At 29.9% G+C, this 15,701-nt stretch overlaps 1 protein-coding gene across 1 annotated transcript; it reads left to right on the top strand.

The window, feature by feature from the left end:
* The first annotated feature begins 11,577 nt into the window (after positions 1–11,577).
* On the top strand, positions 11,578–15,477 carry LOC137829861 (putative 2' cyclic ADP-D-ribose synthase BdTIR). The gene is made up of 3 exons (XM_068636831.2): positions 11,578–11,866; positions 13,713–14,036; positions 15,339–15,477. Exons 1-3 carry the CDS (start codon positions 11,688–11,690, stop codon positions 15,445–15,447), a joined length of 612 nt encoding a protein of 203 aa, XP_068492932.1. The 5' UTR covers positions 11,578–11,687; the 3' UTR covers positions 15,448–15,477.
* Positions 15,478–15,701: the final 224 nt, after the last annotated feature.

Below are 15,701 nucleotides of genomic sequence, written 5' to 3'. Positions count from 1 at the left end.
TAAATAACGATACAGTTACCTTACAATAGAAGCCATTGAATACAGTGCCGAGTTGAGATTTATTTGGGTGATAAATTGGTGAAACTATTGTAGAAGTTATTAGAGTAAAACAAGTTTCACAATTTAATTTGTTGTCCAGCTTGATTTAGTTTGAACAAAGTATCAAATTGGGAAATATTTAATTTTTATTTATTTATTTATAAAATTTGATGTTAGGTATTATTATACAATTTAACATCTCAGAGTGATGCACCAAGATCTAAATCATATATGTCATTATATAAAAAAATATTATTAAAAAAAAAGAAATACAAACAAATATGGGGATTAGACCAAACTCCATATAAAAAACAGAAAACCTAGACCAATCACAAAATAAGAGTATTGCACCTATTATGAAAAAACTGCAAAGCAAAACTAAGAGGCAAACAACAAAACCCGACCAACACCTACAAATGAAAAAGCAAGGACCTAGAAAAACCAGAAAATCACTTCTTAGCTTGTCTTGACCTAACAAGTTTCTCAGCACCTTTTTAGGATGCACATACCTTCTAATAGTTTGCACAACATCGTCTTCATTCTCACTAATATAATTTTTCATATTGGCTTTATTCGTGCTACTTAGAAAAAATGTTACATTCTTTCAAAAAGTTGTTCTCCAAATGAGAAGATAGATTTGAAACAAGATCAACAACATCCTTCACCAAAGTAGCTGAAAGGGGAGCAACATCAAGTTCTATAGCAATATCTACATCAAACGCAGTAGTAAAAAGAGGAGCAAACTTCTAAGCAATAACTACACCAGACATAGCAAGAACAACAATATCAAAAGACACTTGTGTGCTAGGACTAGTAGCAACATCCTAAGTAACATCATTTAGGTCGTGGGAGAGCAACATCAACCGCCAAAGTCATCAGAGTTTTGCGTAATTGGTCATCAAAAGAGTTGTCACTTCATTCTCTAAACCTAGCAAGAGGAAAAAGGATTGCACAATGACATAACATTAGGAGCAATGAAAGATATGACTTGCATTTTAGAGCTTGCAACAACATTCTCCTATGCCACCTCTTGAAGATTTCTTTCAACCTAAACATTCACAACAACAACATTGAGAGCCTGAGAATCTACAATAGCAACATCAAAACCTGGCAACACCTCAACTTGAGCAACAACCTGATCATCAAAACCAACAGTAGAATTTGTACATTGCAAATCAGTCTCAGCCTAGTTTACTTCAAAATCGTTAATGATTCGATTAAATTTCCTTTTAATCCCTTTTTATTTCAAGATCTACGATTTTGGTTCCTTATTTTTCTTGATTTTGGTTTCGAATATTTGAAAAAAAAATTATAATTTAGAGCTTATTTTCAGTTTTATATATATATATATATATATATATATATATATATATATATTTTATTTATATTAATTGAGTTGAATTGTAGATCTAACATAGCTATACAGAAGAAAAATAATTTCATTATTTAAAATTGGCATATTCAAAATTGATGGTTGGACTAAACTAGAGAACTTTTATAAATATAAAGACTGAAATCACGAGGAAAGTAAAATAGAGAAATCAAAGTCAAATATCAGAAACCTATGTAGCACGATACTATACGGACACGAAGATACATATAATATCAAAAATATAGGACATGGGACACGGATCTATATATTATATAATTATGAATTATATAAATTGACAATAAAAGATTTATGTGTACAAGTATGTTCCAGATTATTTTTTGAAGCAGAAAAATGTTTTTCATGACTAGTTCAAAAGAATTTGTTTCTTATTTTTATAATCATAATAAAAATTTATACAATAAGTTTGAGTTTTTAGAAAATTAATGTATTTTTCCTTTTTAAAATTGTGTTAGAACCGTACTAGAATAGTCAGAAATCCAACAAATATTTTTTTTAATTGGACACTTCACGCATACATGTCCTACAAGTGTCATACGAGTGTCGGTGTCCGATATGAGTATCCAACACCGACACGACATTTAAGAGGAGTGTCTGAGCTTCATAGCCAAAAACTAAAAATGACTAAAAAATATAATTTAATAAAATAATTATTAAAAATTAACAATTTTACAAATTATAAGATAGTTTATGATTAAATATGTATAAAAACCACTATATTTCTAAATACATTCTAATTAAATTGTATAAAAAAATCACCGAGTTAAGAAACACGTTTTTTTTTATCAGCAATGAATGAATAAAATTAAAATGGGACACTTCAGGGGTGTCCTAACCCGTATACATAATACAGATGCTTCTGGTTAAGATAAATCTTAAGTACCGGCTAATACATTCAGAGCACCCAAAAACTACTGCATAAAGCATGGGCATAACCTAACAAACTACTAGGATCAAAATTGCCCTTTCCAACACGCTTCAACCACAACCAGCAAGTTTATGGCTGCCTCTCCATTGAATGGAAGGAAAGCGTTTAACCATAAGCAGTTTTCAGAAGAAATCAGATTCAAAAAACAAAAGATTATGACAACAGCTCACCAGCCCAACATTTGAGAGCCAGAACCATATTCCACTAGCACCTCTCCTATTCTACACTTTAGACCAGTCCTAACTCCAGAGCTACCATCAAGTGGATTCATTTATAGGCATGACAAACGCATCAATTGCGTTTCGACATAGCATTCCGTCCTCACATCCCCGAAACCCCTAAAACTACACCTGCGTAATAAACATAAAACCTGCACCTGCATAAGGTTCATGAGTCCAGCTCCAACAGACATCCTAGCTCCACCATGAGACTGCTAATAGAGTTGGTACCTACAACTTCAGATTTGAGATATTCCTCATGACCAGCACTCATCACCAACAACAGTTACAACAGCTTTTAATCATGTTCACCAACATGACATAGCACCTTACCAAACCTCCTTCATCTTAGTGTCACCCCTTTAGCCTGTCACGCTCCCTCATCTTGACCGTGAGCACAACATCTTACTTGCAGTTCTTTAAGACTAAGATTGTCCAGTAATAATATTATGGATGAAGTGTATTGTTAGCATTGTGTGCGTACAAACACTAACTGCCAGTCACCCAACCCATCTTCCAGACCATACACTAGTTACACACAGCCTAGCACATAACAGAAGTTGCCTCATACAAACCTTGCTGGACTTGAATCTGCACTCATCAGTGAATACCTACAACATATCATAGCCCCTTCTTGCAACGTTTCCCCCTTCAATACCATATACCTTCCTCCAGATTCAACACCGCATTAGATCAGATATGCGCCCATTAAAATATCTGCAGTTGGACCAAGATCATAACTCTCAATTAGGGGGCATCTTAAGTAAGAAACACGTTGTTATAATTAGAAAATGCATTGGTGTTTTTTTTTTCTAAATTGCCAAGTTTCTTTTATAAATTCGGGAGAATCAAACTTTTATAATGAATACAAACCTTTAAAACAGTCCAAAGAAGCTTTAAATTTAGCCGGCTTCATAGACACTGATTTTAAAATCAGCTTCATAGACACTAATTTTAAAATCATCTGTTGGAGATTTCACATTGATTAGAGAACGAGGACAATTCATTATATATAAGTGGGTGCAAACCTCATCTTAAAAACCGGTTTTATGAAGTTGAGTTAGATTTAAAGTTCACTTTGTAATATGATATCAGAGTCATTTCAAATCTATCTTAACGAGTGTTTGTTGGACATTATGTCACTCGCTATCAGACCGTTATCGAACCACTCATAATATGTTATTCCACATACGTTTTTACAGTTTTACAGTAGTAAAAGTTGTCTTAATGAGACGATGATATGTGTGTGGTTGACTGATATATAGAGTATTATAAATGTAGTAGTCACGAAAAGTTAGTTAGTCAAACCCATAAGGAACATATTAAAAATTGGGAAAACGAAACGAAAATACTTTGAAATTATGCGGAAAATATTGATGAAAAAGTTGCAGTAGTTTAAATGCCTTATTTTGTTATGATCTGGTCCAACCGTTCAGCACAAAAAGGACACGTTTGTTTGTCTGTAGAAATAAACATATAGAAATAGAAATCATTACCGTGTTTGAAAGGTTTTCTTACTCAGCATTGAGTCTTGAGCGAATATTCAGTTATAGAAAAATTAGAGATGGAATTCAATTTAACACGATTTGTTTTCATACGTCAAAACATAAGTTAGATTGAGTTCAATTCGTTTTAAGAATGACTTACAAATTTCCGCTCAATTCAAATTCAATGAGTTGCAGATGGTGTTGAATTGATCTGTTGTGATATAAAAAATTCATAGAATGTGATAAAATAAATATGATAGAAAGCACTAAAAAAATAGACATTTATTGTCCACTAAAAATTATACCAACAAGTAAAAATTCAGTTAATTAGTTAATATGTGTTATTTACGTTGGAGGGACAGGAAACTCTGAAAAATTATTCTTAAATGAATTTTTAATTATTTTTTAATTAAGGCAGTCTAGTATCGACTACGTTGCCACTAATATATTTTTATTTCAATTTTATTTAGTTTAAAGTCTTTTTAGTTGACGTTAAATGAACTTTATTTTTAATATTAATTTAATTTATATTAATATAATCAATATTATTTATAATAATTATGAAAAAATATATATTTCTTATACCATTCTTGCATTATTATCTTTAATAAAAATAAAATTTATGTTAAAAATATAAAATAAGATAAGAAGGAATGATTAAATTGTTTTTTTAAAATTTGGACTTATTTGATAATAGTGTCTATTCGGTTGTTATGAGACTATATAACTATAAATAAAATATTTAAAAAAACTTTGTGTGACTAATTTTTATTTTTTTCTTTAGTTAGTTAAACAATTGTATAACACACAATGTAAAAATTTAAGGAAAGAATATTTGTACTGATATGTTTAATCTCATAGACCAACCAGTCAAGTTTCCCAAAGTACAACTGGGTACTACAAAAGTTTAAAACAACGATACATTATTTAATGCGTTTTTATGGTCAGACGTTGTCTTTCAAAACGCGGTGACATTTTTGAAATTAACTTGATTTAAGAAGACAACTATTTGTAATAGTCGCATTCTTAAATCAAGTGCTTTGATTTTAGAAGGCAACTATTAGCCGCATCCTTACGGTCAGACATTATCTTTCAAAACACGGTGGCATTTTTGAAATTAACTTGATTTAAGAAGACAACTATTTGTAATAGTCACATTCTTAAATCAAGTTTTGATTTAAGAATGCTGCTATTACAAATAGCCGCCTTTTTAAAACCTTTTTTACCCTAACTCATAAGCGCGTCACTTACATTTTCATACTCTCTTTCTCTCGCGCTTCGTTTCTCTTTTGTGCTTTCTCCATTAACTGTGCTTCCTCTTTTCTTCCTCTCTTCTTTGCATTGTTTTTGTGACATTGATAAGCATTGTCTTCCTCTCTTCTTTTTCACCATTGATTTTTTTGTATGTTTTCTGTTTCTCTTATGTTTTGTCTTATGTCCATTTATTTCTAAGGTCATTGTTTCATTGGGAAGGTTTTTGTTTGCTCTCTATTGTGCCTTCCTCGCCACTGTAATCGCCTTGCTCCGTCGTGTATTTGTATTTCATTGGGAAATTTTTATTTGCGTTTTTTGACTTTTATTTTATGTTCTTGGTTATTAGGCATTCCAATATCAATCCATTATTTGTTTTGAATTTTTTTTTTTATTCAGAACTTGTTAGATTTAGATTTAGATTGGGATGAAAAACTAAGAATGTGAAGAGGTATGATGTGGATGCACCAAGAGATCAAAAGAAATGCTAAAAATGACTTGTTCTTCAGAAAATATCAAAGTTGAGAACTTTGATTAGAAACCCAAACAACAGCCAAAAAGAAAAGAAACCCTAAACGTCATTCGTAAATGCGATTTATAAAAGCGGCTATGGTAAATAGCCACATTTATAAATCGAATTTACAAATGCGGCTAAATAGCCACCTTCTTATCTCCTCGATTTAAGACTACATGTACATCAAATCCCGCCATTTTAAATTGAAAATAGTCGTCATTGTTTTTCCTTTCTGTACCAATGTACTCTTTGATCAAGTCACTTCTGACTAACACTCAGTATTCTTAAGACTAGCCACTCCTAGCTTAACACTAAGTATTCTTAACATTATCCATATTTTGCTCAATAATGAGTATTCTTAACACTTTTAGCTCAATATTGATACAAGACCTGAGTGATTAACAAATAATTAGTTTTTCCTCACTAAAGCTGGTAACATCTTTCAATGTATATTATGTTTGAGATCTCTCTACTAGTAGTAAGAATGAACATGAACAATGTTCTTACAAAGCTTTAGGGTACAAAAGAAAAAATCAACAGAGTTTCAACACTTGACAAATATGGCTCACTTTTTTTTCTTTTCTTCGAAGCATTCCCTTTTCTGATCGTTGAGCAGCTTTGAAATCTCTTTGTTGTATTCTTTCTTTTTGTGTTATCATCTAGCGAGCTCTTATGTTGAAAAGCATTAAATGCATGACATGGAACATTAAATTCTTTTCTCTTTACAAGAAATATCTAATAACTACTAACACTTATCTTTCTCGGTAGCAAATCCTTTTACACCAAACATTGATTAGAAGTTCACACAATAAAGGTTGAAATTAGTTATGTCAAAGAAGTTGATGGTCATTTAAGCATTAGCTCATATCCCAAGATATTTTTGAATGTTATTGTTTGGTGAAAATCTTCTTGGGAAACTGTAAAAGACATTCTCTGTTTCTCCAGACTTCAATTTAGGAATATTCTTCATGCGTATTAGCTAGAAGTCTTGGTCTATACTTATCGTTTGAGTAATCTTCAATTAACAATTAGATGAAGTGAAACTCAACTCTATTGTATGTCAAACAAAGCATACCCATTTGTGATTTGATCAACGTTTGTCAAACGCAATTGCTTCATGTATTTCAAGCACTAGGCTTGTTTTGTTTAAGAACATAATAAAAATATTTAGGGTGTTGTATTTTTGCTCTAACAACTTACAAACAAAAAAATTAGACAATTTTTTTTTCATGAATTGAATTGAAAGATGAAGATGTGAGTGTGGATGAGCAGATAAGTGTGAATGAAAGAGATGAATGTGGATGAAGGAGATGGATGTGAGAAGATAGATGTGAAGAGAGTTATATAGAAAAAAGTGAGACAGGAAAATTGTCTCTTTTGATTGGTTAAATTTGGATCTATAGATTAAAAATAATCTACGATTCATATTTTATCTCACAAAGACACACACATTCATAATATATAAATGAAACTAGTGTCAGCTTACCCAACACTAACTTATATAAACATTAAAGATGTATTATGTTAGCATTATCCTAATCAACGATAAGTTAAATGAATAATAAAATAAATAAATTAGTGTCTGTGTAGCCGACACTAATTTGAATAAATATAAATACTAAAAATAAATAAAGTTAGTGTCTTATTTATTTTTAAAATTTATTGTCGACGTTAATTTGACACTAACATAAATATGTTTACTTATTAAAAAAAATTAAAAATAGTTTGTGCCAACTTAGACGTTAGGTATTTTAAGACGCTAGATAATCTATTACCAATCAGACGGTTTTGTAACATGTGATTCTACTTGAGGAGGTAGAGAATACTTGTTAATCCCCCCTTAGCAATACACATTGTGAAGTATACCATTTGAGCTTTCATTGTTCTCTTTGTAGAGTATTTTCTCATATTGTTGATAAGTCTTAATCTCAAGGAGAGAGTAGGACTGATTGTTTGGAGAGGTAGAGAATACTTGGTGACCTGAACAGATGTAAGAATACTTGTGTTTGCCTAGAGAGGTACACAATACTTGTGGACCTAAAGAGGTTTAAGAATACTTGTGGACCTAAAGAGGTTTAAGAATACTTGTGGACCTAAAGAGATGTAAGAATACTTGTGTACCTGGAAAGGTGGAGAATACTTGTGTTAGTGAAGGCTCTTAAGCAGGTTGCTTGTAGGGACTAGATGTAACCCTTGTTGCAGGATGAACAAGTATAAATCTTTGTCTACTTCTCTCACTCTACTATTGTTTAGACCTTGCTTTTGATTGATACTCCACGAATTGAGTTTGGGCTGCATTCAACCCCCTCTTCTAGAGCCATTTGAACCTTCAAAGCCAACTCTTATTAGTGTCCAACAATATGACGGGATCATGGTTAAAAAGTCACCAACATAAGATGGAGTGATCACAAGAAACAAAAATAAGTTAAAGGAAAGGGAGAGAATGGTACAAGTCACCTAAGAGGCTTCTAGATGAGTTCTTATACGGAGCAAGTCTAAGATTTGAATGAAGAACTTCATCCAGCCAAGAAGACTCTTAGAAATTTAGAAAATGTAAAAAACATAGAAGAATAAAAAGAGGCAAAAATCTATAACTTGTGTGGCCTTGTTTGGTCATCTTCTTCATAGTTTTGGTGTTTGTTTGCTAGGATAAGTCTAACCTAGGGTAGAATAAGAAAACCCTAGGGAGACCTTGTGCTAAGAGACATTTCACACTCTCCTTATAGGCTTGGGTTGCACGACTCTTAAGCTATAAAGAGCACCTTCCCCTCATGTAAAAATACATCTTTTAAGAATTGAATACAATTTAGCTTGAAGGTTTGTGAGTAAAGTTCCCCTAGGGTGTGTACACTATGGTAGGAAAACTCCATTACTTACTCCTATTCTAATTCCATTTTCCATTAGCATCTTTTTCCATTGTCTTTTGTTCCATTCAATTTCTTGCATCTATAATGTGATATTGTCAAGCTTTTCACTTCTTATCCCCTCCATCCATAAAATTTTCAAAGATCACCCGAAAACCAACAACCCTAATTAGCCACACACAAACACCTCACCAGACACACCAAAATCACAAAAGAAACTCTCCAAGAAACCTACTACCATCACCCTTATACCATTCGACCATCCCACTTCATGAGTGAGTTGATTTTATGATTGATCATTTTTATGGTGACACTTTAGTTAGATTTGGATTTTAGACAATTAGAGGTGACAACCTAAGGAAAATCCCCACTGGACATTAACTTAATCGAGTGGTTAAGTAGATGTGAAGGTTCATTTTACAAAGGCAAAAGGAAAACACAATTAAATGGTGATGATAATGACAAGATAAAGGGCGGAATCACATAAGGAAACAAGAACAAGAAGAACAAAGCCAAATAGACATAAGGAAACAATTAAAGGACAAGGAACATACAAACATGAAAAGGAATTGATTAATGGAAGAGATGATGAAAGAAGAACTTATGGATGGTGGAGCAATGGTGTATCACACCACTTGATGGGATGGAACCACCAAGATAAGTGGCATGAGGCCGCCACTTGAGAGCATCATGAACCCAAGATAAGACCAATTTGGAGGAGATCCACTCATTCACTACTCACACAAAAATTGTGCAGAAATTCTTTACTATAATTTCAACTTGTGTTTACAAAGGGAGAGACCTCCTATTTATAGAGTGAGGAGCCTTGGAAAATAAGGAATGAGGGTAGAAGGGGCAAAGAACAAAATATGGTACGGCTAGGGTATTGACCTTGGTCAATGCCGCACCATTCAACATATTCTAGAAGGTAAGGTTTCCTTCCTACCCCAATGGACATCTCATATCCCCATTCTTATGTCTTCACCTCCTATTTATGCTATATAGACCTACTTTACGGAAATTACAAAAAGAGAGACCAACTGATGCTCAACACCCAGAGTCTGCGCTATGTTCCTAGTAATCCTCTGAGGTATGGTGGGTGCTGAGGTCATGGGTTGGGCTTGGTCATCATGGATAGGCGCCCTCTCTCCTTGGTCATCATCACTTCACCTCCACCAAATAATTTCGATTTTTCACCTATCCTAGAGAAGAACACTCCCTTACTGTTATGTAACCTACTCAAACAAAAAGAACCTAACAAGACTCACCTTCTTGAAAGCTTGTTTCTCTTCTTTGCTTCTTGTGATTTTAGGAGCTTTAGAGTGAACTTTCATTGGTATTTTAAGAGCATCGAGAGACCCTTATCACAATAATCAGACCCTATTATTGTCAGTTAAGCCGAAATTAATCCAATACCAATACAAATATTTATTTATTTATTAAAAAGTTAAAAATAATTTACATCGATTTAGAGTTGATTAAGTCAATTTTAATAGCACTACTACTTGATAGCTAATCATTTAAAAATAATTTTATATTTTTATTTTTATTTTTAAAATTAACTTTTTTACGTCGCATGAGAATCAATTGCCAACAAAAATGAAGAGGTTTACTATTGTTGTAAAATTAAACAGAAATTAAAAAAATAAAATGATATAAACACCCAAACGAACAAATTTCTTCTTTAAACTTTCTCTTCAACACTGCAGAAATATGCAAAGAAAGTAGGAATATATAATGGATTATGGTAATCGATTATATACTTAATAGTGTATTATAATTCATTTTTTAAATAAATAATGAAAATAATTGTTTATTTGTTAATTTTTAATTATTTTTTTCTTTAAAATTTATTTTAACTCTAATTTATATTTTTGAAATTTTTTACATTAAATTATTGTAAAAATGTATCATGTAAATTATTTTTTCAACAAATGTACCCAAAAAAAATTATTATATCAAAGAAATCAATTATAATATTTGTATTTATTTCTTTTTACATTTTTTTTTCTCTAAATCCAAACAATCATATTCTCACCTTTTTTTTTTCAATTTCTCATTTCCATTCTTTTCAATTCAAACATCTTTAATGACATCAATTTAAACATTCTTTAATAGAATCGCAGTTTCACTGACATTATTGTTTTAAAGTTCATTCGACTTTTTTTAAGTAAGAGTATATTATTATATAAAAACCAATTTTAGAAATTAATTTTTTAATTATTATAATAACAAAATTAAATATTATGTTATAAATAAAAAATTATTAATGTTTAATTTTTTTTATTATTAATAAAATTTATAAATAAATTTATATTTAATTAGTTACTAATATTTTACCTACCAATCTTAGAATTAAATTAATTAGTAGTTAAAAATTTAATAGTTAACTAAATATGAATTTAAAAACTAGTTTATAAATTTTATTAATAATAAAAACTATTTTATATATTAATAATTTTTTATTATTAAAATAATATTTAATTTAATTAATATAATGAGTAACTATTTTTTTTATCTAAAATTAATTTTTATTTAATGATTTTTTAATAATAAATGATAATTCATTTTGACATAATCATAATAATAATTAATTAATCTTTTAAAGCATGCAAATATATAACATGTTAAATTCTATGGGTACTTCACACTTATAAGATGAATAGACCAAATTGGAAGCATTCGTTAATGTTCAATATATGAAAGGCTTTTTCCTTGAGGATTCTTCTCACTTTAAAAATTAAAATTTAAGAATCTTGATGAATGTCAACGGGAAGAACACAGCAAGAAATTTCGAAAGAAAAGAGAGAGACAATATAAAATTCATGAATCATAATCTATAAAAGGCACTTAAGCCTACTGAATTATTTTACCCCTCATCTGGTATAAAGAGACAAAAGAAAGAGTAGCAAATTCAGGAAGGCTAAGAGAAAAGTGAGGCACATATATGCATGCATAAGATTATTGGAAGAAAGCAACAGCAGTAACATAGCATCATGCATCGTTCCTTGGCGATGAACATCCCATCTAGGTTTCTCGGCCAACAAATGCAGACACAGGTGGACCAAGTTTTGCGAAAACGAGTTCTTGTTGATCCCTGTGATGTGTTCATAAACCACAGAAGCTTGGACACAAAAACAACTGTGGCTGCTCCTATTTATGATCATCTACGCAGGCATGGATGAATTTCATTAAGAGTTTTGTTATTTAGAGCACACTTCTGCATAATCCAAACACTCCACTCACATCTATATTTTTCTCTATCTCTAAATTTTCTCATATCACATTATTAATAATTACTTATTTCCTTTTTTCTACATTAAAATCTTTGGTCAAATTAGATAGGTAAGTAGTAGGTGAAAATTAAGTATAATAAATTAGGTCGGATTAGTTTATCTTATTTAAATTAATCAGATCAATTTTTTAAAATTTATCAATTTATATTAATCCGACTATCAACCTGACATGTCAAGATGTAATGGGCGAACTAACTCGTCATTTTTTATTATTTACACATTTTAAGAGGAATCTTATATTTTTAAAATTAAAATCAATAATAGTAAATGTTTTATATAAAACTTTATTTATATTAATTTTTTTATACACTATTCTATTAATTGAAGTAAATTTTTTATGTAAATTTTATTTAATTAAAGTATTAAAGTTTATTTAATTTTATATTTTTATTAATAAAAAGTTATATTAATAACTATAATCAAATAAATTGATAAAATAATTAAAAATAATTAATTTTTTTTTAAAAAGTGTCTTATCAATCCACGTCTGTGTGACAGGCCTTACCACCTAAGTAACAAATAACGAGAATATTTGGTGAAGGAAAATTAAGGAAAATATATTTTAAAAGACAGTGAGTCTCATAAGTATTTTTACTTTGTTACTATTTTTTTTTATTCATCCTTTTATTTTTTTAATTAAATACTTTTAGTTCCCGTTTTAGTTTTAATCCATTTTCAACCATTCTTTCAATAACTTAATTTCTTTTTAACCAATTAATTGTTAGTTTATTTCAACAAGTAATAGATTATAATCCGCGTTTTAGAAGAAGGGGTGCCGAAGAGAGAGAATGTGCAGTGAAAAAAATTACAAAAATAATATTTTTCAATTTAATTCATCTTAAACAAAGAAAAAATATTTAATTATAAAGTGAGGCCCACCTTACGGAATCCGTCGTCTTTGAGAAGAAATAAAAAAGAAAGCTGCTTTGAGAATGTCAAAACGATCAATTTTTTTTTTCTCTTCTATATTTTTTATTAATATGTATTAGTTATTTTGTCTCTCTAGCAACTAATATTTTTTTTTTTTAAATCTGTTGCCGTAAGAGAAATGTCTATGAATCTTTATTCTATTATTTATAACAACTGACAAGTAATTATTTGATTTAACCAGCCATGTAGATTTTATACGTATGAAATGAGTATATCAGCTATCTTATTTTATACCTTTTCATTATTTAAAGGAGGAAATGTGGCATCTCTTACTTCCTCATTTCATTTTTAAAATTATATATTTGTAAATTCTCTCTTTTTTTATATTAAAATTTGTAGTCTAGTAATTGATTAATATAATTATGCATACTAAAATTTGTTTTGGGGTAAATTATATAAATTTAATTTTATATCATTCTGTTACAAACTCAATTAAGATTTTTGAATGATTAAAATTAAGTGAACTTACATTACAAGCAATATTAGTATGATCACAAATATTGCCTTTAACACTAATGATTTTTTTTTTCTTTTATATCCATCAACATGTATTATTCTTCTCTTTCTTAGGAGTGATTTGATAACGGTCCGATTGGAAGTGACGCTATAGACTCAAAATGGTTCTGATACTATATTACGAAGTGGAATTTAAACCTAACTCAATCTCATAATCGTCTTTTACACCCACTTATATACAGTGAAATATTCTTATCTTTAGTCGATGTAGAATCTCCAACACTTTCACTGAAATTCTTTTCTTCTAATTAATTTTCTTCCTGCCTCACGTGTTTGCAGACATGGGTTTCAGCCTTTTCTGGACAACAAGACTCTGAAGCCAGGTGACAAACTGTTCGATAAAATTAACAGTACAATCTTGGAGTGCAAACTAGGGTTAGCTCTGATATCACCACGCTACTGTGACTCCTACTTTTGTCTTCACGAGCTTGCCCTTCTCATGGAGTGCAAAAAGAAGGTGATACCCCTCTTCGTTGACATTAAACCATCGCAATTGCGCGTCATCAACAACAGAAAATGGACCCTCGAGGACCACCATCGCTTCAAATTCGCCATTGAAGAAGCAAAGCACACTGTGGGACTTACTCTCAACTCTGCACAAGGGTACATATAATTAGTAACTAAATAGTTCTTTATATTTTTTCCCATGCACCATAAACTATTTGTGTTAGCAAAATCATGTTTTTTATGATTTCGGGAACATGACAAAGTTTTTTTAGATTTACAACAAGTTGATATGCAACAATTATTCTTCTGCATATGATCATTTGTCCTCAATGTCAACTTTTGTGACTTAATTATACACAACTGCAATTTAAATATCACTGGTAATACCTTGATATCCATTAAATAAAAATCATTTATTTGAAAACTTAAAATAATTATATTTCAATTCTAATATATATTATTATATTATTCAAATAAGTCGTGTGTGTATTTCTTTAAAATTAAAATAATATTTTTCTTGCACTTTGATATATTGACAACATTTTTCTACACCCACTTTATAATTAATAATACTATTATTTTAATATTTTTTATATTATTTAATTATAAATTCACTATTTATTATATTTTTTTTTCTAAAACAATTATATACAATTCTACCAGTTATAAAAACATAATTTTTCATTTTTCTTTAAGGATTTCATAGATGCCACCATGTGTCGTATATACAGGGTATAAACGTGTACTGTATATAAAGAAATTAAAAAGGATATGAGAATAAAAACACTCTTCCACGTCTCTTTATTTGACTTATTCACTGCATGTGTTTTAACAATAATTGTCATGTCTTACTTACATGAAACAGTTTTAAGCGAATACGATTTTACATAATTTTTCTAATCTTTTTTGGTTTGAAATTTATTATTTCATGTGGGAATGAACTAAAGCAAAATTTTAAACAAGAGAAATCATAACAAATATTTAGCATGGTTGATTCAAATAACATAGTTTTTGTTATTATCGTTGTCCACATCAAATTTGAAATTTGTTTTGTTCTGATTGTCACATTGAATGTTTTTCTTTTAATTTAAATTGAGTACAAATTATTTAAAGTCAAGCTTTATATACTACAGAAATGGAAAAACATACTTTTACACTCATCCAAAAAGTAATAATATATATTAGTATTTTAAATTAAAAATAAAAGAAATTTAATTAAAATATCAATATTGTGTAATAGATATATTTTACTTTATAGATTTGAGATTTAAGACAGAATTATACAAGAGAGAAATATAGATCATAGTCTATAAGGGAAACAAGGGTAAAGGAGAGATTATTGACACTAACTTCATTACATTGTTTCATTTCTTCATTATTTGTTTCCATATATAAGTAGGATTTTGGTAAAGTTAAAAGTGGATACATATACATATGTTTTGTTCCTGTAAAACGTAGGAACTTCTCCGGTATTGTGACTAGTGCTTCTGATATCATCATCGAGAGCTTAATAGAGCTTGAGGAAGAAGAGGTGATGATGCAGCATTCATACTTGCCAATTAGCTAAATTTGTAGAAAAGAAAGTCTAAGGTTTGGTTCTGCAACTGTAACTATTCTTATTTAATTATCAGTATGATAAAGATCCTCACTGTACAGAAAGAAGTATATAAATATGCCTAATCATAATTATTTCTTAATAGCTCGAGTCAATTTCTTGGGCAAAACTGCATTTGTATATTCTTTGTAAAGTGTATATGGATATGGCATAGAAGGAAAAATGTTAATCAATTATGGCTTTTTCCCGTTTCTGTAAATTTTACA

This window comes from Phaseolus vulgaris, chromosome 11 (genome assembly GCF_051622355.1).
Source record: "Phaseolus vulgaris cultivar YP4 chromosome 11, ASM5162235v1, whole genome shotgun sequence".
Taxonomy (NCBI): Eukaryota; Viridiplantae; Streptophyta; class Magnoliopsida; order Fabales; family Fabaceae; genus Phaseolus; species Phaseolus vulgaris.
Note: the sequence above shows the minus strand (reverse complement) of the source record. Positions and strands in the feature narration are given on the sequence as shown.